This window comes from Drosophila innubila (assembly GCF_004354385.1).
Source record: "Drosophila innubila isolate TH190305 chromosome 3R unlocalized genomic scaffold, UK_Dinn_1.0 2_E_3R, whole genome shotgun sequence".
Lineage (NCBI taxonomy): Eukaryota > Metazoa > Arthropoda > Insecta > Diptera > Drosophilidae > Drosophila > Drosophila innubila.
The window spans coordinates 19512514-19536350 of record NW_022995380.1 but is presented as its reverse complement, the minus strand read 5'-3'; the positions used below and the strand labels follow the sequence as shown (position 1 = coordinate 19536350).

Sequence of the window (23837 nt, the reverse complement as noted above, 5' to 3'; positions counted from 1 at the left end):
AAGTGGGTTTTCTCATAGCGAAATCAATTCATTGTCTCTGAAAGATACATATTGAAATTATAAATTATAAAACTCTCCCCGAGGGGTGGTGAACTCCCAACACTTACAGAACTATTCACCTTTTTTTTAATCTAATTTATAATTTAAAATGTTTATCAAAAATAAATGAACTAGAAATATGTTCACATTTGAATTGTACGGATGCAATATTCGAATTAAATTCAATTGAACTAATCACGAAAGTGAACGAACTCACCAATTTGAGTGTCGGTTTTATTGTGAACGATTCGACACAACCCATTGGCAAATTAGCTATTTTTAGCTAGTTCCGGCTATTTTCAACAAGAAAGACGTCGCAGCCTAAGTCTGGCAACGCGTTTTTCAAAAAACAGTTACAATAAATAAATGTTTTTTATTGGCGAAGCGGGCGCGCGTCCTAGAAAAATATTAAGCATCACGGACTCATCATCAGTACCATATATATAAATGGAGACATTTTCCAAATAAAACAACGGGATGGAGACAAAATATTTATTTTTTTTAAGTTGGCAGCACTGACCATAAAAGAAACAGCTGAGCTGTGAACTGTGTGCGGCAGGTGCACAGGAAAAACTATATTTTTATTTTCATATATGGCGTGACGTAGTGTTGGTACTCGAAACTTAGTATTAGATAAACATAAATGAAAATGGCCAATATATCAACCATAAATTGGTTTTTCGTGTGCGGCCTTTCGTTTTGTCTGGGTGGCATTGCAGTTCTCAGTTTTATGCCGCTAAGTTCAGGTGCGAAATGTGTAAATAAATAATACAAGTATATACAAATGAGGCACCATAGACATCTATAAATACACATTGCTTTCTTTACAGACTGCATATGTCCGCTGAAGAACCCATTGAGTAGACTTACTGAGGAGCATGCGACGAAGCCAATCGCTCGATCTCCGCATAAAATGGCTGTTTTGGTGCCTTTTCGGGACAGATTCGAGGAGTTGCTGCAGTTTGTGCCACACCTGACACAGTTCTTGCGTCGCCAAGGCATCGAGCATCATATATTTGTGCTGAATCAGGTGGATAGATACCGATTTAATCGTGCCTCACTCATCAATGTGGGATTCCACTTTACTAGCGAAGTGTACGATTATATTGCCATGCATGATGTGGATCTTTTGCCACTTAATAATGATCTGCTGTACGAGTATCCCAGCAGCTTGGGACCGCTACACATTGCCGGGCCCAAGTTGCATCCAAAATATCACTACGATAATTTTGTGGGCGGCATTTTGTTGGTGCGTCGGGAGCACTTTCAGCAAATGAATGGCATGTCGAATCAATACTGGGGCTGGGGATTGGAGGACGATGAGTTCTTCGTTCGAATCAGGGATGCCGGTTTGCAAGTCACACGGCCCCAAAACATCAAGACTGGCATCAATGACACTTTTAGGTAAAAGTTGAAGACTACAATTATTACAAACTTTAATGTTAGCGTTATGCTTTTAGCCATATTCACAATCGTCACCATCGCAAACGGGATACACAAAAGTGTTTTAACCAAAAGGAGATGACACGGAAAAGGGATCACAACTCGGGCCTCAACAATGTCAACTATAAAATACTAAAAGTACACGACATGACAATCGACAACACACAAATTACAGTTCTTAATATATTATTTGAATGTGATGTAAATAAAACGCCTTGGTGCGACTGCTCGGGAACAGCAGCAGCTGCTTCCGCTGTACAAACCTAGTTAGACAAGAGCAAAACTAAATAAGAAGACAATTCGTTGTATCCATTTCGCCTATACGAGTCTTAAGCTATGTTTATTTGTCTATTTGCATTTGCACGATGGTAGTGTTAGTACACGTGAACCATGCCATACAAGAATGTCCAGAAGAGCACGTAGGTGCAAAGGCCGCCCATGAACTGGTTCGTCAGTAGATTTCGCCGATTAATGAAGTATTTGCGCCACTGTATGCCCGACTTCATCAGTACCATTAGCCAGAGCACAAACACCGACAGAAAGTAGAATAAGAATCCAAGTGTTCCACTAAGCCCCAAAATGCCTACATTACAAACAGTTTAATACATGTCAATTCATTTTAAATTAGTTAATTATATGTTTTACCCGCAGCGCAGCCCGAGATAGCGGCCATTGAGGTGCGGCAATATTCAACGGCGGAAATGTTTTTCCGAATTACCCCCTCACTGTAAGCGATAATTTCGCCGGTTTTCGACGTACGTGTTCTAACCCGATTCATTTTTAATTAAATTTTTTCAGCACACTTTTAATTTACAACTATTTCTCGGTAGAGTTGTTGTGTTTTGTTCAGATTAAGCAGCTAGTTCACTAAGCTGAGTGAACGTTCATTAATTCGAGTCCCAAAGAAGAACAAAGGTGGCAGCTTTGATCACAATTTGAATTGGGCCTGCCAGCCCGTTTTTAAGTTTAGAAAACTGAAAATTTTAAAAATGCAATAACTTAGAAATAATAATAAAGGTTTGAACCTCGTCAGCCCTCGGGAAGAAAAGTTAGAAAATTTAATTTGAAAAAAAAAATTTTTATATAAAAAAAATTTAAAAAAAATTCTAGAAACAAAATAATAAAAAATCCGAAATTATTTACAAAAATGAAAAACACCCAATTTCGGAAATGTACTTGTTTTTTAAGTAGAAAAAATCAAACCAGATCGGGAATTTTTGCAGGGTGGCAACCTTTGGAGCAACATTAGTGGAAGAACAACAACAACACAGAAGAGGGCCCCCATTAATTAAAATATGTGGTGATAACGAAACTTAGTGATTTATACGTGTTCAAGTCGAAGGGCATAAGGTGCAATTAAGAAGGACGCGCAAAACAGAAAATGTTGGAAGATCGCGAGTGACAATAAGTGCTAAAGAAATCAAATTGAAAAAGAAGGCACAAATAATTTCGCGGCCAGTCCAGTCCATAACAAAGCAGAGCAATTAAAAAATCAATCACAATTCTAATTGAAAGCTGTGGGAGACAGAGGCAGCTGCAGTGGCAGAGGCAGCGTTAGGCTAGGCTAGGCACTATGTCACCCCCTAAGAATTGTGCTGTGTGCGGCGACAAGGCATTGGGATACAATTTCAATGCGGTTACTTGCGAGAGCTGCAAGGCGTTCTTTAGACGCAATGCCTTGGCCAAAAAGCAGTTCACTTGCCCATTTAATCAGAACTGTGAGATTACCGTGGTCACCCGCCGCTTTTGCCAAAAGTGCCGTCTGAAAAAATGCCTTGACATTGGCATGAAGAGCGAGAATATCATGTCCGAGGAGGATAAGCTCATCAAGCGTCGCAAAATCGAAAATAATCGGGCCAAACGTCGCATGATGGAACATGGGGGTTCCGATGCGGACGCAGATGTGGATGATAACAAAGTGGCTGGTGCTGTGGCTGATAGCAGCTGTAATCTGGACATGTATGGCGGCTCACAAGATTCCCACAGCTGTGGATCACCCGACAGTGGCGCTAATGTCAATGGCATGACAATGGGACCAACAAGTTCAACCACAAGCAAACCACCGACTGATCGATTGACCCTCGTTAATCCGCTGCTGATGACAGCCGAGAAAATTGTGGATGAGATTGTCGCTGATCCAGATCGTGCATCCCAGGCGATTAATCGGGTTATGAGAACCCAAAAGGAGGCTATCTCGGCAATGGAGAAAATAATTGGATCACAAAAAGATGCCTTAAAGCTAGTGTCGCATTTGATTGATTACCCAGGTAAACACAAATCCAATCTCATGTAAAATCTACATTATTAATTATGTAAAATTTGTGCAGGAGACGCGCTCAAGATTATAAGTAAAATCATGAACTCGCCATTCAACGCTTTAACAGTATTCACAAAGTTCATGAGCTCACCCACGGATGGCCTTGAGATAATCTCCAAGATTGTTGATTCACCCAAGGATGTGGTCGAGTTTATGCAGAACCTGATGAGATCACCGGAGAATGCCATTGACATAATGAACAAATTTATGAACACACCTGCCGAGGCTCTCAAAATGCTTAATCGCATCTTCAATGGCACAAACACGACGACAGAGGGACGCAAACAGTCGCCAGTTGAAGCCAACGAGGTTGAGGAGTCCGAGGCGGGACAACAGTACGAGAAGCAGGCGCAAAATGTTCGTGTAGATACTGTCATACATTCGATGCTAAACGGCAGTCCCTCAGGCAGCATAAATACCGTGGACACCTCACCTCTCAGTAGCATAGCAAGTCCAGCGAACAGTGTTCCAATTGACTTACACTATCAATCACCCAAAGCGCATCACAAGCCGGATGAACTGCCCAGTACATCGGGCAACCATCACTACATGGCCAATTCACCAGATTTAGATACGAAATCTTTTATGCCATCCACCTACAATGATGATCTTAGCATCGATGGAAGCCTCAGTATCAATTCAATAGAATCAGTGCTCTCTGAAGTCATACGCCTGGAGTATCAGGCTTTCAACAGCTTACAGACACCCGGCTCTCACATAAAAAATGAAGTTTATCATGCTGCTGGTGGCATGTCCTCATCCTACATGAGCCACAACAGGACATATGGCGGCTGCAAGGCGTCCAGCGAGCAGCAACATCTGCAACACCAACAGCCCATTTGTGCCCCATCGAGCATATTTATAGAGCGGGACCTCAATGAGGCGGAGCAGATGAAACTTCGAGAGTTGCGACTGGCCAGTGAGGCTCTCTACGATCCAGTTGACGAAGATCTCAGTGCCTTGATCATGAATGATGAACGCATTAAGGTAACCACCAATTTCCGTTCCTTTCTTTCATTCCACAAAATCCATATTCTCACAGTCACACTCACACACCTGCGCTCACACTCTTATCTAATCGCGAGCTCTTCAATTCCGATAGACAGCTAACACCTGGTGTATGAGTCAGTGCATCGCTGAGTTTCTGTGTGCCCAGCACACGTACCCTCCCCAATGTAAACAAAAAACATTAAATAGTGTCGCAATGGAATGGAAATGCACACACCTGTAGCTAAACTAATGGATAGCCCGAGCATATATATCAAAAAACAATTGAATCCAACATGGATGATAACTTTATCACTCTTACCAAATCTCCATTGCTTTATTATCAACAGCGACGCTATCACCAACAATAGCAGGCGCACATAAGTCACTTCCAGTGTTTGAATGTGGAGCACCAATGAATTTTGTTTTGGTTTTTGGCCCGACAGCCTTTATGGCCAGTGAATTGACTGTTTACCGCTGCTGTTCCGACTCAATTAGCACATTTTGTATTGTTAATTAGGAAAACTGATACAGTTTTTGACAGATGTGGAGCTCGCAGGTGTACAATACGCTATGATAAGCACTGTTCCTCATTATTGAATCATACACTACAGTCTAACACTTTTGATGCAATAATTAATGTTATCACCTTCGGTCAATCCACAGCCTGACGATGCACGCCAAAGTCCAAAGCTATTGCAACTCATCAATCTGACTGCGGTGGCAATTAAGCGTCTTATTAAGATGGCCAAGAAGATCAGTGCATTCCGTGACATGTGCCAAGAGGATCAGGTGGCATTGCTTAAAGGCGGCTGCACCGAAATGATGATAATGCGCTCAGTTATGATATATGATACCGATCGAGGTGCTTGGAAGGTAAGAAAAACATACTCTTTATCTATTTGAAAATAATTTTAATCTCAACTTGTTTCAGGTGCCACAAGGAACTAAAGAGAATATGAAGAATATACGCACCGATCTACTAAAGTTTGCCAAAGGGAATGTCTACGAAGAGCATCAGAAATTCATCACCACCTTTGATGAGAAGTGGCGAATGGATGAAAATATTATTCTTATAATGTGTGCCATTGTTTTATTCACACCGGCGCGATCGCGTGTCATACACAAGGACGCTATTAGGTTGGACCAGGTAAATTCGCTTCAAATGCTTGAATAATAAAAGATATTTAATATTTGTTTGTTTCTTACAGAATTCTTATTATTATCTTCTGCGAAGATATCTAGAAAGCGTATATCCGGGCTGTGAAGCTAAGAACGCCTTTATTCGTTTGATCCAAAAGATTTCGGATGTGGAGCGTCTGAACAAATTCATGATCAATGTATATCTTAATGTGAATCCTTCCCAGGTGGAACCGTTGCTGCGTGAAATATTTGATTTGAAAAATCACTGAAACGATTTGGAATTTTGCATAAAATGCTACAATAATTCTAATCGCTGTGCTGCTATTGTTGTTGTTGTTTCTATATATATAGTCTATATCATCTACAATTTGTTTTGTTTGTTCGCTTATAAAGTTAGATTTAAATCGAATGTGATTGTTAGATTTTGCCTATAACACATAGTTTTTATATTTCTACATCAAAGAGAGTATATTTTAGGTACAAAATGCAAAGCAAAAATATAATTAATTGTACACATTTTAATTAGTTTTCAATAAACTAAGTTTAAAGTAAAACATGTGAACTATGCAATTGGCTAGACCAGGGGTGCATTAATTGCACATTTGTGGGGTTTATAAATTTATGTTTAAAAATAATTGGCAGAATAAATTCTACCATACTTTCACAACAAATTTAAAAACGCTATTAAAATTAGTAATTTAATTTATATTATAACATTACACAAGTTCCCGTTTATAACCCATAGATAAACAACAAATTTTAATAGGCAATCATTTTTTTAACGTAATTCACAAAATGCATAAAAGAAGAAATTAGGAAGCAAGTGTTGATATGTATGTCTGTTGGCCAAATATTCCTCTGGATCATCATTATTATGGATTCGACCTCAAGTCGCGAACAACAGCAGCGCCTTACATTGCTTCGATTTCAAAGACTGAGCCACGTCTTATTTATCCGTATGCTGGAGTCTGTTGACCACAACAAACATAGTCAAATACGTCAAATGATGTTAATATGGAAAGCACAAGCTTCGCCGCTCTTCACAGCCGGTTTGGGCAGGTGAATGAACCTGGTACAATGTGTCCGCATCGCAATTCGCCGTCATTGTTCGGGATTCAAGTTGATTCACGACAGTCCTTGGCCCATTGCAAAAACTCATCCAAAGCGCTAACGGCCAGATTGCGCGCCAGGGCTTTAACACGTAAATTCCGATCGGTGGTTATGAGCACAAGTTCCGTTTGAATGAAGCATTTTCCATCTGCAAAAGGGTATAGTGTTTACAATTTTTAAACTGATAAATAAATGGTTAACAAGGTCTTACCTCTGCACTGCTCAGAGCTGACGTTTTTAGAAACGGCCACTGCTGTTGCCAGAATTTTATCATCATTGGAAGCATAAGTCTCCTCAACAAGGCCAAACATTGAAGCATTGATAATTGAGCCCTTTGTGGTTGCACATCTAAAGCCAGACAGAAAATACCATTAATTTCAAATGTACAAATCAAAGTCAATTAAATTGTTATATAACTTACTTCACATTGTTTTTGGCCGATCTAATAAATTCAAGTGATTTCTTGGCACGCGATGAAACTTCGTCAAAGTGATGAATGCGCTGATTCTGTTTGGAGCTGCGATACGATTCCAACTTGACGCCTTTGGATAAACCGTCCAGTTCTTTTACCACCGTCAGTGGTATAATAACCGTGTAACGCTTAAACTCCATAGATAATTTCTCAATATCCTCCAGGCAATCGATGAAGCAATTGGTGTCTGGCAATAGATATCGTGGACGCACCTCAATGTACATTTTAGAGTCTACCAGTTTAAGAATTTCCTCTAGTTTGCTATTGCAAATCTGCTTAACCTTTGCCTTTTCCTCTAGTTGTTTCTTTAGCTTGCAAAGCTGCGTCACATCATCACCAACACTAGAGGATGCAAGCATGTCATCTTCCTCAACTTTGGGCTGTAAATTACAACTCTCCCCGGATGTGGAAGTAATACAGTTGACCACATCAAAATCATTAAGTGCCACCTGCATCGCTGCATTTAAATCCTCAATTGTGAAGCTCGCATTCAATGGTAGTTGCAATGAATACTGGTGTTGTATATAGATCTCCTGAAATTGCAATATTTTTTGGATTCGTTCTATGAACTGTTCACGCTCGGAGCCACGTTGACCACACTCCTTTTTGGCCACATCACGACCCAATGGCTCAAAGCCGTTCAGCACAATATCCTCATCCAAAATCACATTCGTTTCCCTGCGATCCGTTTCAATATCGAGTTTTCTGAATATGCCTTCAATATATTCAAAAAGGGTCTGCAACTCAGTCCAACAGTCGATAGTTGAGTGACTAAATAACAGAATAATAGAACAATTAATATAACAATAATGTTTCGATGAATGTTTGGTTCCCTTGCAGAGCGCTGAATTTCAATTTTGACAGATTATTTTAAACAAATATCGAACTGTAAGATTGGCTATGATATCTCAAGAAACAACAATGTTTCGTTGACGGAAGAAGACTTTGTCGACTCAGCTGGTATACCTTATAGAATCTGTCACGTTACTTCAAATGCGTTGCACATATCTTAACAAAATTATAATACTCTCTGCAAGGTTATCAGAAATCATTTCTTTTTATTGCTCTGGACTTACTCCTCTGTGCGCACTGGCTCCCAAAGTTCCACATTGATGGTCAGCCATTGGGTATAGATCTTAACATACTGCAGATACGTGTTGACACGGGAGTATCTAGAAGGGATCAAATTTTAGTACTTGGCATTTTTTTAGTGGAAAAAATATTCAACATACTCTTTATCGGTGAAGCACTGCAAATCGGTTGACTCATCCGCAAGATTCGCTAGCAGTTGATTTGAATTACTCAGCATTAGACCAAACAATGAATTGGCAAAATTGAAGCTATGATAACGCATCTCACGACGTTCGACTGTAAAATATATACAAGCAATTAAATAATCGTCTGATTAAACTTATCAAGTGTTTAATTTACCTTTTAGTTTGTTATGTTCCAACACAAACACATTAAGAGCAACTATTTTCATTAATTTGGTACGGGACAAGAGATTGTCGTGCTTTAAAGTCGCACCCAGTTGAACCTGCAGCTTTCCCAGAAGCTGATACATGCACTCCACACTGTGGATGACATAGAATTATAAGTAAATTGAGATTTCTAACAGTTCTTGCAAAACTTACTCAGTAGCCGTAAATAGTTTTCCCACCAGATACAGATACAATGACACAACTCGTGGTAGCAGATCCTCCGGTGACATTTCATCATAACGATTCACCTCGGCGGTGTTTGCCCTGTTCTTGATCTTCCCTTTGACATCCGTGCGATGTAAACGTCTCATGCCATCGGGGTAAATCCAGACTTCCCTGCGCATTTGCTTGGATTTCTTCGACTTGCCAGCGATGCAGTGCATTGGCGATTGCTTCATTTCCGTTTCCTCATACTTGCGGCGTATGTCATCGAATAAATCCAGAAGGCTTTCCTTGGCCGACTGGATAGCATTGGAAGTCAACAAGCTGCGCATATAATAATACACAGCATCGAAACGTTTATGCTGTGGGAGTAAACAAAGATAAGAGTGAACAATAATTTAACTACTTCAAAGATTGCTTACATTATAAATGGAAATAATGGCCAGCTGATTGTAGGGCGCTCCATTGCCCGGCACAAGCTCCTGTGCACGTTGATAGTATTTGCAGGCCTCGGCAAAGTCCGTGAGTTGCAATTGATTGGCACGATAGCGGGACAAGTCACCCAGACAGATGAGCAAACGTTGAGCAACCACTTTGACGGCGCTCTCACAACGCGACGAGATGTACTTGGTCATCAGTTTCTCGTAGAGTCCGCGATAGAACTTCACAGACTGCTCGATGAGCAGCAACGTGTGATTGTGGGCAACATCCGTGTGCTGTCGCTTCAAATAATCGCGTACATTGTAGAAGAGCAGCTTCCAGAAGAAGGCATCCACTTTGTGCTCACACACAAACTTCAATTGCTCCAGCAGTAAACCACAAAATGCCTCCTGCAATTGTCTATGCAAGCTGCAAAAGTTCTTCCAGTTCTAGAAGCAAAGATAATGAATCAGCATATGATGAGTCACCTGTTTATATTTACACCAACTTACGTTAAGTATCAGATTACGTTGCTGTAACACCATCAGCTGATCGTACAGCTGTATAATGATCTTGGCATTGGGCATATTCAGCAGCTGCTCAAACCACACTGGATGATCCGTGGTAAGACGAACTCGTGACAATGGCGACAACGGCGTCTGCTCCTGCATCCGTATGGGATGCGATCGACCTCGTCTACGTGTTCCATTCACAGATCTTGCCTTCTCAGCGCGACGTTCTTCTTCTCTAGCTGCTGGAGTCGCATTCACTCGCAATATTCCTGGTATACCCACATCCTTTGATCTGTTCTCCACATTGCTGCACCCGCTGGCATCCAAAACGGGCACAGATACTTTCGCCGAACTCCCAACATTTCCCTTTGGGTTGCTCAAAATCGTGACTGAAAATAACATTAATGATAATTAATTCAATATAATAATATTAATTGTATGTTAAAGTAAATTCTTTTGTTTATAAATTGTGAGTGTAGTGAAGATTTATCTAATTTACGGTTGCGCAATGGAAGGTGTAATTGGGTATTGGGTATTCTCCTGTTACATACATTACAACATTCCCTTGTGCTCTTCGACTAAAGGGCAAACAAATATACAAAGCGCGCTCAAAGCACATGCAATCACAGATACACACACACACACACATTGTTAAGCGCGTTGTTTGTGAGTCATGTGTGTGTTTAGATTTGAGTATCTCACCTGGCCTTGTTGTGGCTGCTGCTGCTGCTGTCGCTGCTGTCGTTAACGTTGACGTTGGTTCCGCGTTTTCAACATCCTCTGCTGCGTGGCTGTGTTGACTACAGCTGGCAGCGAATTTTTTCTGTAGCCGTTTCGGTAGAGTTCCAATGATTAGCGATATATCATTTTGATCTTTTGTTCCCTTTCGACTCATATTTTGAACGTTGCTTTTCTAGCTGCATTTATTCCGTTTTGATGCGTTTGAACGTGACTCGCCTTTGTTTTCTTCTAATCAAAAAATTTCACTATCACACACTGTTGCCAACTTAGCTACTTTATAGCAGGATCTGGCTATTTTCAGAGTTCGTTAGAAATATTTAGTGTGACCAATCTCCAGTTTTCACAATGCACAACTATCCGATTGTGTGCAATAATCGATATTTTTATCAACAGGCCCGTAGTTGATTTTGAATGCCAAGGCACGATGATTTGTTTACAACTTTTTCAAATTGTTCATTTTAAAAATCGTAGTATAAAATTTGAATCGTATATAAAAGTATTCAAATTGAGTAGCAAATGTGTATATCGATTACTTTGGCCAGGCTTTATTTATTCACCACCTTCGCTTATTTCACCACACTCTTTACTATTTATTTACCATACGACAAATTTGTGAAGCGTTTTGTGGATTAACTTGTAAAAAACAGTAAAAAAGCTATTTTCATTGAATATAAAAAGTTACTGAGCTCAACTGCGATACTGTGTGCATAAAATGGCACAGGTTGCTTTTTTAGATAGCATGCTGCGTGAGTATCTCGTGTTCCGGGGATATTCAAACACTTTGAAGGCGCTGGATGTGGAACAACGCAATGAAAAGGATCAACATTTTCGGGCGGAACGCTTAATAGACCATTTCAATATGGCAATACAAGCGTCTGATTTACATGCGGTGCGTAGTCTTTGGTTGCATCTGGACAACAACCTGTTCAGCAAGCTGGATCACACATATGCTGCGGGTAAATACTTCAATATTCCAATGCTGCAATGCACCAACTCCTCACACTCCCACCCGCATGTTTATTCACCACACTATTTATATTCGTTACTCGCAAAGCAGAATGGGTATATTGGTTAACTGGTCTATGATTTATGCTTTGCATTAAAATTTAAATAAGTTCCATAACTAAATATTTTCACCCCTTTAGAATTTAAAGATAATTATACTAAAATTTAAGTAAAGGATAACTTATGACATCTTTAAATTGCAGCTGTGAAAAAACTGGAGAACAGTCTGCTCAAATACTATTTGGTGACGGCTTACAGCAACAATAGATCGGACAAGATATCGGAGTTCTTCAACAAATTGGCTGTTGAGCTGCAGCAGCAAAGCGAGTGGAAGGATTGGTTCTGTAAGCTAAAGAATACTCTTTATTTTCTGCTCTCACTCTCTAATTGTTAACTCTTTGTAGTCTTTTCTTTCTGCCGCAACGCAGAGGAGTCTCCCACATTTGCGCTGTACTTTACCAAACAGTGGCAGGATACTTTGCTGTTATCGCTACGCAACTTTCTTACCACCGTTTATCAATGTCTGCCACAGCCGAGCTTTGTGCGCGCCGAGCAGGAGGCGGCACACATGCAGCGGCTGCAGGACGACAATACCCGACTGCGGGCACGTCTCCTGCAGCTTCAGCAGGAGCAACTGCAGCAGCAACAGCAGCAGGCAAGCTCTTCTAGCTCCCAGAATCTAAGCAACGCTGAGAGCAGCACACGTCGTCGCAGCTCCTACCGACAGCAGCAGAGTTTGAGCGACATCCTGCCCTTTGACATCAGTCCACCAGGTCACATAGTTGATGACTTCTGTATTATTGCCTCCGAGGCGAACAGTGTGGCCCAGGCCAGCGATGCCCAAGCACGAGGACTTAAACTACTCATACGCAACATTGGCTCTGGCAGTTCCCCTGTCCTGCCCCGCAAGGATAATGGCGACAAGTCCTCGAGCAAACGCAGATCCGGCAGCGTAGGACGTAGTTGGATATAGTTAAATAGTTAAATTAGATCAAAAGTAGTAGTTTGCTTTTATTTGTAATATTTTTATTTATTTGCGCTTCCTCTTAATCCAATATTGACGTACAAAATAAAGAGCAAATGCGTGTAAGGTAGTATTTAATTGCAATAAATAACGTAAAATTACAAAATAAATATTGACGATTCGTGTATAAAATATTCGCTAGCTCGCAGCACAATTTAAAAAATACACAATTTATTGTACAATAGGTATAATTGTGTGTATATATATATAGCATGCCATATAATTATGTATCTAAAGTATACATAGTTATGTAAATTTTGCATAAAGTAGCATCGATTTTGACTCGTATTCATCCGATCTATATACGTTATAAGTAAATGCGTTTTCAGCGTCGTTTCGTGTGTTTTGTTGTGGGTGAATTGAAGCCAAATTTAGGATTCGGATTCGGATTGGGATTGCTTAACATGTTATCATTACGTTTGCTTATGGAATAATATGTAATTGTTTAATTAATGTATGTATGCATATGTATATGGTTACGGCCATCTCCTCGAGGCAACTGAGACGGGTTTGACCCGCCATTGTCGCCTGATCTCCTACAGCGCCGTCTCAAAAGCCGGCAATGATGTGGGAGCGCTGACAACGACTCCAACACCAGCTCCATTCCTGCCAAAGCTCGGCTTTAGCTCACCGCGCATAAAGTTGTTCTCCTCGGTTTGCAGGAAGAAATTCCGCTTCAGATCGAAACTGGAAACGGCAACGGAATTGGGACTTGCAACAGTTCTTGCTGCCGTTTCACATGACTCTAAGCTGGCCCTTGACCCTCCACTGTTATTGGAGTGATCCTCCTCGCTGTTGGCCTCTGGAATTGTGGTGGACATAATGTCCGTACGTGGCACAACGGAAGCAACCGCAGCACTTGGACCACGAATCTTCGGGGCAAATGTCTTGGAGGGCGAACCAAATTGGCCCTGACGCAACATTCGGCGATTGGCAAAGGTTTTTGGCGAGCCACTCAAATCGAGCAGCTTCAGACTGGAGTTCAGCGTTGGCTTCGACGCACCAGGCGTCGCATGGATTGGCTTTTGACTGGTCGTCGTTGCTGGAGTATTTGCCGGCGCCGTGGATTTCTTGAGCAGCTCCACGGCGGATACTTTGCGCTGCACGGGACTCGTCTTGGCGGATTTGGCCAGCAGCAGTTTCTTAAAGTCCATCAACGTGGTCTTGCTTTGGCCAATGCGATCCGCACATGTGTTCAAACGCTCTGGCGCATTATCACTCCAATTCTTAGCTGGCTGCTTCATCGGTGGCACATTCTCCGAGACACTTGCCTCCGATGATCTCGTGGGCGTGGAGGTTAGAAATATGCCACTGCCATTCCTTGGCACAATGGGCGATATGTTGCTTCTGCCATCGTTGGCAGCTACAGTTCCTCCGTTCGAGGATGAGGAGGAGGCGGCTGCACGGGCCAAGCGATCAGCACGACGAATGGGCGTGGCATAAAGATCATCCCGACAGGTTACATTGCCCCCGGGCAGCGACTTGGGTTGGCTGCGTCGATTCTGCAGTGTCCAGTAAACTGGCGCATTGCGCTGAAAGGGCGTGGCATCTGTGGGCGGTGCTGCTGTGTTCAACTGTGGTGCTGGCTGCACTTGCTCATAGATATTAGAGAAACGTTGATACCCTGGGAATAAAAAGATATAAAAAGATGCGAGTGGTTGATTAGTCGAGCATTAAAAAAAAGATTCTTTTAATGATTTATTCTGATTTTATTATTATTTAAATTTAATGTTCATTTAAAAGTGCAAATACCAAAGATAAACAAAAACTCAACTCTATTTTAATTTTAAAATTTGAAAAGCATTCCAGCAAGCTAGTTATAATACCGTACGTACCTGTAGAAAATAGGCGTTACCTGGTATTCTATGCATTTTATGAATTTTATGTACATGGTGCGTTGGATGCCCAAAAAAATGTGAATGGTGCTGGGTGCTAAATGTGGAGAAGGTGCTACGTGTTTAATGGATTATGGAGCCCATTAGCCCATGTTATGCAGTGGATTTTTGGTGTCTTATGATACAGTGATTGGATGCGTTTTTCATTCTTTTATTATATTTTCTTTTCTCTCTGTCAATTTATTTTAAATACTTTACTTACGATCGCTGGCGTTTTTTTATGGAATGTGATTGAACTTAAAAACTCTACATAAGCAGTAACTTAGACATAAATGTTTTACTTCAAATAAGGCGCTAACTTTTCAAAACTACTATTTAATTATTCATTTGGAGCTTACTGTTAATTGTTCATTAGTTTTCAAGGATTGGGAATGAGGTGCAAAAAACTACTACTACACAAAATACACACATACATATACAACATAAATTATGCAATTGAAGTTTTTTGCACTCTCAATACAAAAATTTGAAAGATATTTTAAAAAGTTAGCATCATTATTTATTTAATACTTAAAAAAAAATCGTTTTAAAAACTAAATGTATAATTAATTATTGTGAAATGTTTAACAAGAAAACATATAAAACGGTGCAAAAAACTTTACAGAATTTACAATACACATTTGATGTTGCAGTTGTTGTTGTTGTTGTTAAGTTAAAAAACATAAATTTTACAATTAGTTACAGTTTCGGATTAAAATTGACAAAAACACAAGTAAAGGTTTAAGTACAAAACACATAACACTTAATTCAATAGTTGTTAAAGGTTAAACAAACAAAGGGAATTATTAATTACAAAAATTATTTGCACTTAAAATGGGATAAATATTTAAAAGTTGAAAAAATATGTTAAGCTGGCAACACTGGCTGTCAGAACGAGCAGACAAACGTTAGTAACAAACTGTAGTTAAATGTTTTCAAATATTTTATATAATTTATGTTATTATTAATTATAATAACATATACAATTGTCAGCATTTCAAGTGTACAGAAGATGGATTGAGATTAGCTGTAAATAATACTAATTTTAGGTAAATTAACTTGTTTTGCTCTGGCTTTGGAAGCAGGCTTTTCTGCTAGTTAAGTTGGCTGCGCCTGACCATTATGTAAATTGAAAAATGAAGGCAGACTGCATGAATAGGAAATGCACAATGGCAGTTAAGGTAGTTGAACCTGAGCTGAAACTCGCTACAGGCAACACTAGCCCCATTGAACACGTACGGCACAAAAGAAGGAGCCAAGAAAACAGGGTTGCAGTAGACGCATGTCGTCTAAGATGGGCAATTACAGTGTCGACTTGGCTGAAGGATGCACACTTGGGCAAGAGCTAACAAAAGGTCAAGTTAAAGACAAGTTAATGAGACGTGACTCTACCAAATCTCAGTTACCTCAAACTTTTGCAAAATACGCTGACGCCTTGCGCCGTTGTCCTCATTGGGTCGTATGATTTTAAAGGGTCGCAACAGGACGCTTTCAACAAAGGACTTGTGGTACTTGTGAGTTGTGGGCGTTGCCAGCGTTAACTCATTCTCCGTATCGCTGCCGGAGTCATTGTCTGCAATTTCCGAGTCTGTCTCCAGCTCAGGAATGGGAACTGCTGTTAGACTGGCTGAGTCATCGAAGTTCTCCAGCGATTTGTTCTTCAAATAGGAGGAATCAATGCAGGTGGTCGACAAGGAGAACTCATCGACTAGACGCTCAAAAGATTTGGCTATTTTACGCTCCGAAGAATTGGCATTGGAATTGGAATTGGAGCTGGTTAATAGTTGTAGATTGCGCAATTTGAGCGAACTTGTTGCATGTTGCAACGGGGGCAATGCACTCAGGTTTTCCTTATTCATTTCCAGCTTCAGTTCATCGTTGGCCAGCCTATAACTGTTGTTGCGCTTTAAAGCGCCAGCGCGAGCTTTGTGGGGTGAAAGAGAGAGTGGAGAATTGGAGGTAGAGGTAGGGGTGTGGGTGGGGGTGGCAGCAATTGCATTTGAAATGGAAAACTGCGTTGCAGCAATTGGGTCAATCGATAATGGGGCAGCTGGTGGCAAGGCAAGAGGGAGAGAGAAGACATCTGTTGTTGCTAACTCATTTACTTTCATTCGGGGCGGCAGAGCGGGTGGGGTTGCCGCTTGGGGTTGTGTTGCCACCCCCATGTGTGGCGACTCCCAATCTTTGGGGGCTGGCAACTGTACACTTGAAATGCTGCTCATTGATGCGAATTTTGACTTGCTCAGCAGCAAATTTGTGGCATTGTTCTTGTTGTTGCTGTTAAAAGTGGTTGCTGTTGCTGTTGTTGTTGCTGTGGTAGTAGTAGTGTTGCATAGTAGCGTGTTATTTACAATAGTAGCATTGATTTTGGGAGCAATTATGTTAACGAATTGGTAACTAGCATTAGTTTTTTGTATTTGTTGCTGTTGTTGCTGTTGCAGCAATTGTTGAGCTTGTTGTTGCTGTGGTTGTTGCTGTTGTTGTTGTTGTGTTGTTGTTGTTGTCTTACCTTCTTCGCCGGAATTCGCCGATGCTGTTGTAGCCGTTGAGGATGATGAATTTGTGGCTGTGGAGCCAGTTGATGAATTTGATTTACTGGAAGGTGAAGGCATCATGTTGTTGCTGTTGTTGTTGCTCGCATTGTTGGCAATTGTCTCGTAGAATGGATTCGTGTTGTTGGCCAGCAACTGTTTCTGCTCCTGATAAGAGCCTGGCTGATAGGCAGCCATGTTGGCCGCGGATTTTGTGGCAATTATGGGACGCACATTGGCAACTTTGCGATTGTTGTGGCCGCCGTTTAATAACAATAATTTGGCGCTCTTTGTGGCACTTTCACACGCAGCGGCGTCTCGTGTTGCACTGATGACACTTTCGGTTTCTGTTTCCTTCTTCACATGCGGCCCAGGTGCAAAGGTGGTGTGTTGCCCCTTGCGTCGTTTCAGGCTATCCGAGTCGTAAATGATTCGTCCCTCGGCATTCGTGCGCACCCGACGACGCTCCGATGATGTGGATGTTGCTGTTGCTGTTGTTGTTGCTGTTGAGATGAGCGATTTCTCTTCGCGCAACTCGCTGATCTCTGCGTACATGGGAACACCCCCCGACTCTCTGTTGGCTTGCTGTGGCAGCTGTGGCAACTCTGCGCATGTATCCGCTCTCTCATGGCGTCGCAAATGTTGCGGCAACTCATTGAGCGACACATATTCCGAGGGTTGGTTGACAGCAGCAGCACCCTCCCCTTTACGATTCACCATGTCATTGGCATAGTAAATGGCCAAATTACTTTTACTCTTATTATTGTTACGATTATTGTGATTGTTGTTGTTGCTTATGTCTGCTATGGTCACATATTCGCCGGCAACATCGTACAGTTTATCATCATCAACGGCACTCGCTGTTGCCGCGGCGAGTTTAAGCGGCGAATTGCGTTTAATTGCTGGCAACACGACGCGCAACTTTTCGAACATGCCGCCGAATGCTTTCGTTGGTGTGTGTTTCAGCTCATTGAGGTTGTGATCTTTGCTATTATTCGTTGGCGTCAATTGCTCCTGGCTAACCGTAACCGTTTCAGCGGTGACATCAACCTGCAGATTGGTCAAAGTTCTATCCGCCGCTTGATGCTCATCATCGTCACTGGTATTGGGTGTGATGATGCACATGGAAGGTATGCGCTTGGCATTTATTGTGGTCTTTTGTTTGATGCGCTCGATGCGCTCGACACCCTCCAAATCCGAGCATTCCGAGTACTCCAAATCATGTGGTAAACTTTGTTCCTCGCCTGATTGCGCTTGCTGTTGTTGTGGCTGTTGCTGCTGCAGTGCATCCTCCTGGTTTGTGGCCAGTTTAACGTTACGCTTAATGGTGCCCGTGCGCTCCAAGGTGCTGCCAATGGTGCTGCTGCTGTAGCTGCGCTCCAAGGTGCTGCTGCTCGCACTGTTGCTGTTGCTCCGACTCTGACTCCGACTCTGACACTGACTCTGGCCGGATTTACCCCCGCCCAACGAGCTGCTCCTCTCCGGCACATCGGGTCCCGTGCAAATGGCCGCGTTCAACAATGTGGTGCAGACTGTGCCGGCGGAACTCGTGGTGGTCGATGTGGAACCACGTCCATAGAGCTCATACTCATTCTCCGCATTGAGCACCGTCTGGTTGGACTGACTGCCAAAGGAGTAGCTGCTGGTGTGCAGACTCTGCTGCAGTGGCGTCATCGGTGGCTCCTCCTCCTTGAGCGTGCGCAGTCCGCTGTCCATGTGAAAGGATGTGTAGTAGCCTTCAGTGTCACAGCTGTAGGCGGAACTGGTCTCATCATCCAAATGATTGGGATATGAGCCCGCATCCGTTTGCAGCTCCGGCGTGGCGGTTCCCTCACTGGTCACACTGCTGGAGGCGGAGGTGTTGAGGAAACGCCTCCGACTCAACATGGAGGAGGGTGGTCCACTGCTGCTGCACGGCTGGAAGCTGGACACATTCAGCGAGGTGTTGGATGCACTCGACTTGGGCTGCATGGTGATCTCGCTGCCAATGGAGGCACGTCCCGATTCGGAGCTGGCACTCCAGTTGCCACTCGACGAATGTGGCTGCTCCTCCTTCCCGGCTGCATCCACACGATGCAAGCCATTCCGACGCTGTCGATTCAATGTCGCCGTCTCCCGCATCTTCACGTGCGCCGCGGCAGAGGCGAGAGAGGAGGAGAGCTGCAGCTTGCCACGCAACTGGCCGCTGCTGGAGACGCTCATGCTCTTCTCGGATGAGGAATACGAGGGCTTTCGTTCGTGCGAAAACCGTGATTCACTCTTCTGCGCAATCAGCTGATGCACCACACACTCATCATCAATATCTCGAGGGGATTCGCGCTTGGATTTCGTTCCAGCACTATCATTGCCCGGCTGTGGCAACTCTGGCTTCTCAGTGAAACTATTGCTGTGCTGGGAACTGCAGCCACTCGTGTCCAACTGACTCGACTCCCCGCCCAATCCGATAAACTTGAAACGATTCCTGCCCCATTGCTTCAGCGAATTCAGCCGGGTCAATGTGTTCTTCCCCTTGTCGTAGGGCAAGGCAACAGATTCCTTTTTTAAGATGTCACTCGATTTGCTGCGTCCAAATTTCTTGGATTTCTTGGTGGCATCCACGGTTGCCACAGTTGTCGGAGCCGGGGATGTGGCATTTGCAGCATTCCTCGGTGAATCACCAGTGCTAAATATTTTTATAATTTTTTTAATAAATCAATATTTGTTTGTTTTTCATTGTTGTGATTGTGGTTGTTGTTTGTTGTTGTTGTTGTGGTGGATGGAAAACATAAAAAAGAAAATATATATATATGTTTTGGTATTTTTGGTTAGCATATTTTTAAGGTTCTTATTGATGAAAGATGTGTTTGTGTGCGTGTGTGCGAAAACTGTTAGAAAAGTTTGGAAATTTAATAAGAGACAGAGCAAGACAAATAGACTGAAGAGTGAGTGAGCGAGTGAGAGAGAGAGAGAGAGGAGGGTGTTGCAAGAGTTTGCCAATCTATAAAAACTATTGTGACTTCTGTTTTTTCATTTTTATGCTTGATTTAGTTTGGAATATCAAAACTGTTTCTGTTTAATTTCAAAATGCACACAGAAAGAAAGAGAGCGAGAGGGAAAAGCACACGCGAGGCAGAGCGAGAGAGAGAAAAGTAAATGCGCTGTGAAAATGTAGATTAATTAATGGCACAGTTCAAAGTTTAATTTTCAAGCAAACATTATTTTCTGCTCTGCTTTTTTCTTTGATTATCAAAAATGCGATTACGACATTTGTATTTTAGAGTGGCGCCTTCTCCCCCCCTATTAAAAATGTTCTGTGGCAGCTGTGGCATGCACTTAAGCACACACACATTCACACACTCACGCACACACTCACACACACTCCGAGCCATGTGCTTTGCTCATTATGTTGATAAGCGACGCTTTTCATTCATTTTCTCGTCACATTCTTGGGTCAACAATTTTCAATTGAGTATCTTCTTGCTTTTGTGGACTGAGAGGGGCAATGATTTGAGGAGGGGTGCTGGTCAATCATGACACAAATACAAATTCCTATAATGCAAATGCACAACACTGTATTACATTTCAAAATTTAGGGCGGAAAGAGAGAAACGTCACGAATGAAAAATATAATTTTTAAAACGAATTCAGTTAAAAAATTTCTAGTAATTAAAATTATTATGTGCTCCTATTTTTATTAAACTTTTGTTCTTTCTTCGAAACAGAAACTGACAATAAAATAATTAAAATTATTGGCAGTTCTTAAATGCATAATTTAATAAAATACACGATTTTGATTCTATCATTAAATTAATTTCAAGATTCCTTGCTTTTTTTTTTAATATATATATTTTTTTTTTTGTAAATGAAGAACTCAATTGAATGAGAAATTCTCTTTTTTCCATTTCTAGTATTGTGGTTTTTTTTTGTCTTCAGCTAGAAAGGATCTTGTTGATTTTGACATCGACAAATAAAATAATAATAAATTTGATTTTTAAGCTTTAGCACTTTTTTCTCTCTCTTCGAAATATGAACTAATGGAATTATTTAAGAAATATGAAGCTGGTACTGATAATTTCTTTATCTTCTCGATTTTATTTTAGCTCATTTGCACTTTCTCGTTTTCTACGAAAGTGAGTAGTAAAAGAAATATGAAACTTGTGCTAAAAATTTCGCTGCTGTGTTTGACTTAGTTTTGAAACTGCCCTCGAATTACACAAATCGCTTGCAGTTTGACGGGCAATTGGGTTCAGTTGAATTTGGCCTGCTTTGCATTTTTAGTGCTGATCGCACAGATATTGAACAGCATTGGCATATATACATATGTACAACTCACATATGCATATACGTATGTGTGTGTGTGTGTGCGTGTGTGCAGTCTCATGTTGCACATAAAACGCAGTCAAATGGAATGACGCTCGAATTTTGTGGGCAGACGACGTCAACAAAAACAAATAAGATTTATGAAACTTTTAAGCAAAAGGCGTCGTCAGACAAATGCACAAAAGGAGCACGAAAAAATGCAAGTTGCCTTTGTCGTTGTTGTTCTAGTTATAGTTGTTGTTGCTGCTGCTTTTGACTGTTTGGCAAAAATCCTACAGCGTTATTTGCCTGATTTATGCTGATGATGCGCAGGCTGAGGGAATAGACAGAGACAGTGGGCGGTCAACATGTTGCTGGCAACAAATGTTGCCAGGCTAAGGCAACAACGTTGGAGGTACATATGCATGTGGGTGGTTCGTGGCTTGGCTGAGAGTGCATGAGGTGAATGTCTCGAATATGAATGAATTTGCTATGATGATAAATGGCAGTCATGTATCGATGTATGCACATGCGTGTATGTCTGTGTGTGTGTAAATGTGTGTGTTTATGTTGTGTGTGTGTGTTGAGTAATTTGTTAGGCTGTTTTCTATTTTTATTTTTTTTTGGTTTTTGCTTTTTTTTTAAGGCGTTTTGCAATTATATTCGCTGTCAAAGTTTCAATTTGCTTAGCTGAAAAAAAATTATATTGCTTGCTTTTGTTTAAACAAACTAAGTAATTATTTATTGCCAGACACAAACAACAATTAACAGAATTATTTACAAAGAGTTTCTCTTTTTTCTGCTTTTTTACAACATTCAGTTTTAAATTTTGGATTTATTTCGGCATGCTAACTTGGCAAACAATAAAAGTTAATTACATAATCATATATTATAAACAAACAAAAAAAAAAAGAAAATAGATTACAACAAGACACGAATTTGTACAGATTTCGATAAATGACTAAAAGTTTTTGAAAATAATCAATACTAAATACTAAACAGCATAACAAATTTTGCAGCTAAAAAAAATTGTTCGAGTTTCACAATAATTTCATAGGAAAATTCAAATTGATACAGTTCACGACTAACGGGAATTGATCATGTATATCATCATGTATATGTGATTTGTATGTACGAGAGAGATAGATATATTTTTAGATAGAGAGAGAGAGACAGAGAATCTCAGTATGCATTATGTACAGTTTGAGAGCCACTGCTTTTGCAAATTGGCAACGAAAAGTGTTAAATTATAAAGTGGAGAATTAGATTTATAGCTGAATTGAATTTTTACATACCCATTAGCAGCATCCTGAATTTCCTTCTGATCAATGCCCGCAATGGTGTTACGACGCTTTCCCCGCACCTTGCGTGACCTTGACCTCCGACTGACCGTCTGGATATTGTCATCCAGATTATTGGCCTCCGTCTGATTCTCCTCTGGGCTGCCGCTGCTTGGAGTTGCGGTGCCAGCTCCTCCCCCTCCTCCGCCTGCTCCTCCGGCGTAACAGCCTGTCGTAGATTTGCGAGCTGCGCACATGCGCTGGAAATGCTTGCCGGATGTATTGACCGAGATCACTTCGGCGGGGTATCTATATGAAAGGAAGAGCCAAAGATTTATTTAATTATTTCATTTACTTCGAGTCACCCAAATTTAAAATAAAATTGGGAAATAAATTTCGAATCAAGGTTGAAAATAATAAGTCTCTATATTTTGTAATTGGAAAAAAGGAACTAAAGGAACCTAAAGGAATACCTTCCCTATATTTAAAAAAAAATTAAGAGACCAAAAAGTTATATGTATATGCTGAGGGAACTCAACATATTTTTAATTTCACAAAAATTAGAGAAAACTTAGAAAAACCCAAACAGATCAAGCTATTAAATAAGCTACAAATGATTAGTTTTAAAGTGCATTTTGTGGTTGTTTTTTTCCAAACAGTTTTTCTTCACGCTTTAATGCCAAACAAACATTTGCGCTTCAAATCAATGGAGCGTTAACAATGTCTGTCTGTCTGTCTGTCCGACAGTCCAACCGTCTGTCTCTCTGTCCGTTTGTTTGCTGTTCCCTTTTGGGGGCATTAAGCAAATGAGCCATGGCCACAAAAGGGGGCCGCTTTTGAAGTGGGCGTGGTCGTGGACGACACTTGCATAATTGTGCGGCCGCATTGTTAATTTATGTAATACGCAATTGAATTAAAGTTTTTTATTATTTTTTTTTGTTAACTTTTTTTACGCTGTGGTTTCTGATTGCGTCGCATTGCGCGGAACATAACAAACAAAGGGCCAAACAATGAATTA

The 23837-nt window shown here is 41.2% G+C and overlaps 6 protein-coding genes across 7 annotated transcripts in view; 3 read left to right on the top strand and 3 right to left on the bottom strand.

The window, feature by feature from the left end:
* Positions 1 to 682: 682 nt before the first annotated feature.
* Positions 683 to 1769, top strand: LOC117791294 (beta-1,4-galactosyltransferase 7). The gene is made up of 3 exons (XM_034631004.1): positions 683 to 785; positions 870 to 1443; positions 1500 to 1769. Exons 1-3 carry the CDS (start codon positions 683 to 685, stop codon positions 1747 to 1749), a joined length of 927 nt encoding a protein of 308 aa, XP_034486895.1. The 3' UTR covers positions 1750 to 1769.
* Positions 1770 to 1790: 21 nt separating this feature from the next.
* LOC117791295 (ER membrane protein complex subunit 6) lies at positions 1791 to 2304 on the bottom strand. The gene is made up of 2 exons (XM_034631005.1): positions 2128 to 2304; positions 1791 to 2065 (listed from the first exon to the last, which is right to left on the bottom strand). Exons 1-2 carry the CDS (start codon positions 2258 to 2260, stop codon positions 1857 to 1859), a joined length of 342 nt encoding a protein of 113 aa, XP_034486896.1. The 5' UTR covers positions 2261 to 2304; the 3' UTR covers positions 1791 to 1856.
* A 751-nt stretch (positions 2305 to 3055) lies between these two features.
* On the top strand, positions 3056 to 6483 carry LOC117789713 (nuclear hormone receptor HR96). Its single transcript, XM_034628819.1, has 5 exons — positions 3056 to 3749; positions 3810 to 4786; positions 5453 to 5662; positions 5721 to 5936; positions 5998 to 6483. The coding sequence occupies exons 1-5, from the start codon at positions 3056 to 3058 to the stop codon at positions 6196 to 6198; spliced, it is 2298 nt and encodes a 765-aa protein (XP_034484710.1). The 3' UTR covers positions 6199 to 6483.
* A 203-nt stretch (positions 6484 to 6686) lies between these two features.
* Positions 6687 to 11177, bottom strand: LOC117789712 (telomerase-binding protein EST1A). Its single transcript, XM_034628818.1, has 10 exons — positions 10789 to 11177; positions 10087 to 10475; positions 9577 to 10023; positions 9146 to 9516; positions 8943 to 9085; positions 8744 to 8879; positions 8588 to 8683; positions 7461 to 8282; positions 7251 to 7387; positions 6687 to 7187 (listed from the first exon to the last, which is right to left on the bottom strand). Exons 1-10 carry the CDS (start codon positions 10979 to 10981, stop codon positions 7045 to 7047), a joined length of 2877 nt encoding a protein of 958 aa, XP_034484709.1. The 5' UTR covers positions 10982 to 11177; the 3' UTR covers positions 6687 to 7044.
* A 243-nt stretch (positions 11178 to 11420) lies between these two features.
* LOC117789615 (WD repeat-containing protein 91) lies at positions 11421 to 12962 on the top strand. Its single transcript, XM_034628661.1, has 3 exons — positions 11421 to 11783; positions 12036 to 12176; positions 12237 to 12962. The coding sequence occupies exons 1-3, from the start codon at positions 11540 to 11542 to the stop codon at positions 12803 to 12805; spliced, it is 954 nt and encodes a 317-aa protein (XP_034484552.1). The 5' UTR covers positions 11421 to 11539; the 3' UTR covers positions 12806 to 12962.
* The window catches only part of LOC117789614, a 46552-nt gene continuing 35556 nt past the window's right edge, over positions 12842 to 23837 (bottom strand). The window contains exons 4-6 of one of the 2 annotated variants that reach the window (XM_034628659.1): positions 22835 to 23128; positions 17240 to 19923; positions 12842 to 14480 (exon numbers count right to left, since the gene is read on the bottom strand). In XM_034628659.1, coding sequence (XP_034484550.1) covers positions 13393 to 14480; positions 17240 to 19923; positions 22835 to 23128 — 4066 coding nt within the window. In that variant the 3' untranslated portion in view covers positions 12842 to 13392. The remainder of the gene's footprint in view (positions 14481 to 17239; positions 19924 to 22834; positions 23129 to 23837) is intronic. The other variant, XM_034628660.1, reaches the window with a different exon arrangement.

Coding starts and splice junctions, on each gene's coding strand:
- LOC117789615 (XM_034628661.1), top strand. CDS start 11,540: ATGGCACAGGTTGCTTTTTTAGATAGCATGCTGCGTGAGTATCTCGTG. Junction 11,784..12,035: donor GGATCACACATATGCTGCGG/GTAAATACTTCA, acceptor TTTAAATTGCAG/CTGTGAAAAAACTGGAGAAC. Junction 12,177..12,236: donor CGAGTGGAAGGATTGGTTCT/GTAAGCTAAAGA, acceptor AACTCTTTGTAG/TCTTTTCTTTCTGCCGCAAC.
- LOC117791295 (XM_034631005.1), bottom strand. CDS start 2,260: ATGAATCGGGTTAGAACACGTACGTCGAAAACCGGCGAAATTATCGCT. Junction 2,066..2,127: donor TATCTCGGGCTGCGCTGCGG/GTAAAACATATA, acceptor TTTGTAATGTAG/GCATTTTGGGGCTTAGTGGA.
- LOC117789713 (XM_034628819.1), top strand. CDS start 3,056: ATGTCACCCCCTAAGAATTGTGCTGTGTGCGGCGACAAGGCATTGGGA. Junction 3,750..3,809: donor GCATTTGATTGATTACCCAG/GTAAACACAAAT, acceptor AAATTTGTGCAG/GAGACGCGCTCAAGATTATA. Junction 4,787..5,452: donor TGAATGATGAACGCATTAAG/GTAACCACCAAT, acceptor GTCAATCCACAG/CCTGACGATGCACGCCAAAG.
- LOC117791294 (XM_034631004.1), top strand. CDS start 683: ATGAAAATGGCCAATATATCAACCATAAATTGGTTTTTCGTGTGCGGC. Junction 786..869: donor TTTTATGCCGCTAAGTTCAG/GTGCGAAATGTG, acceptor CTTTCTTTACAG/ACTGCATATGTCCGCTGAAG. Junction 1,444..1,499: donor GGCATCAATGACACTTTTAG/GTAAAAGTTGAA, acceptor TTATGCTTTTAG/CCATATTCACAATCGTCACC.
- LOC117789712 (XM_034628818.1), bottom strand. CDS start 10,981: ATGAGTCGAAAGGGAACAAAAGATCAAAATGATATATCGCTAATCATT. Junction 9,086..9,145: donor AAACTATTTACGGCTACTGA/GTAAGTTTTGCA, acceptor TGTCATCCACAG/TGTGGAGTGCATGTATCAGC. Junction 8,283..8,587: donor GAGCCAGTGCGCACAGAGGA/GTAAGTCCAGAG, acceptor TCTGTTATTTAG/TCACTCAACTATCGACTGTT.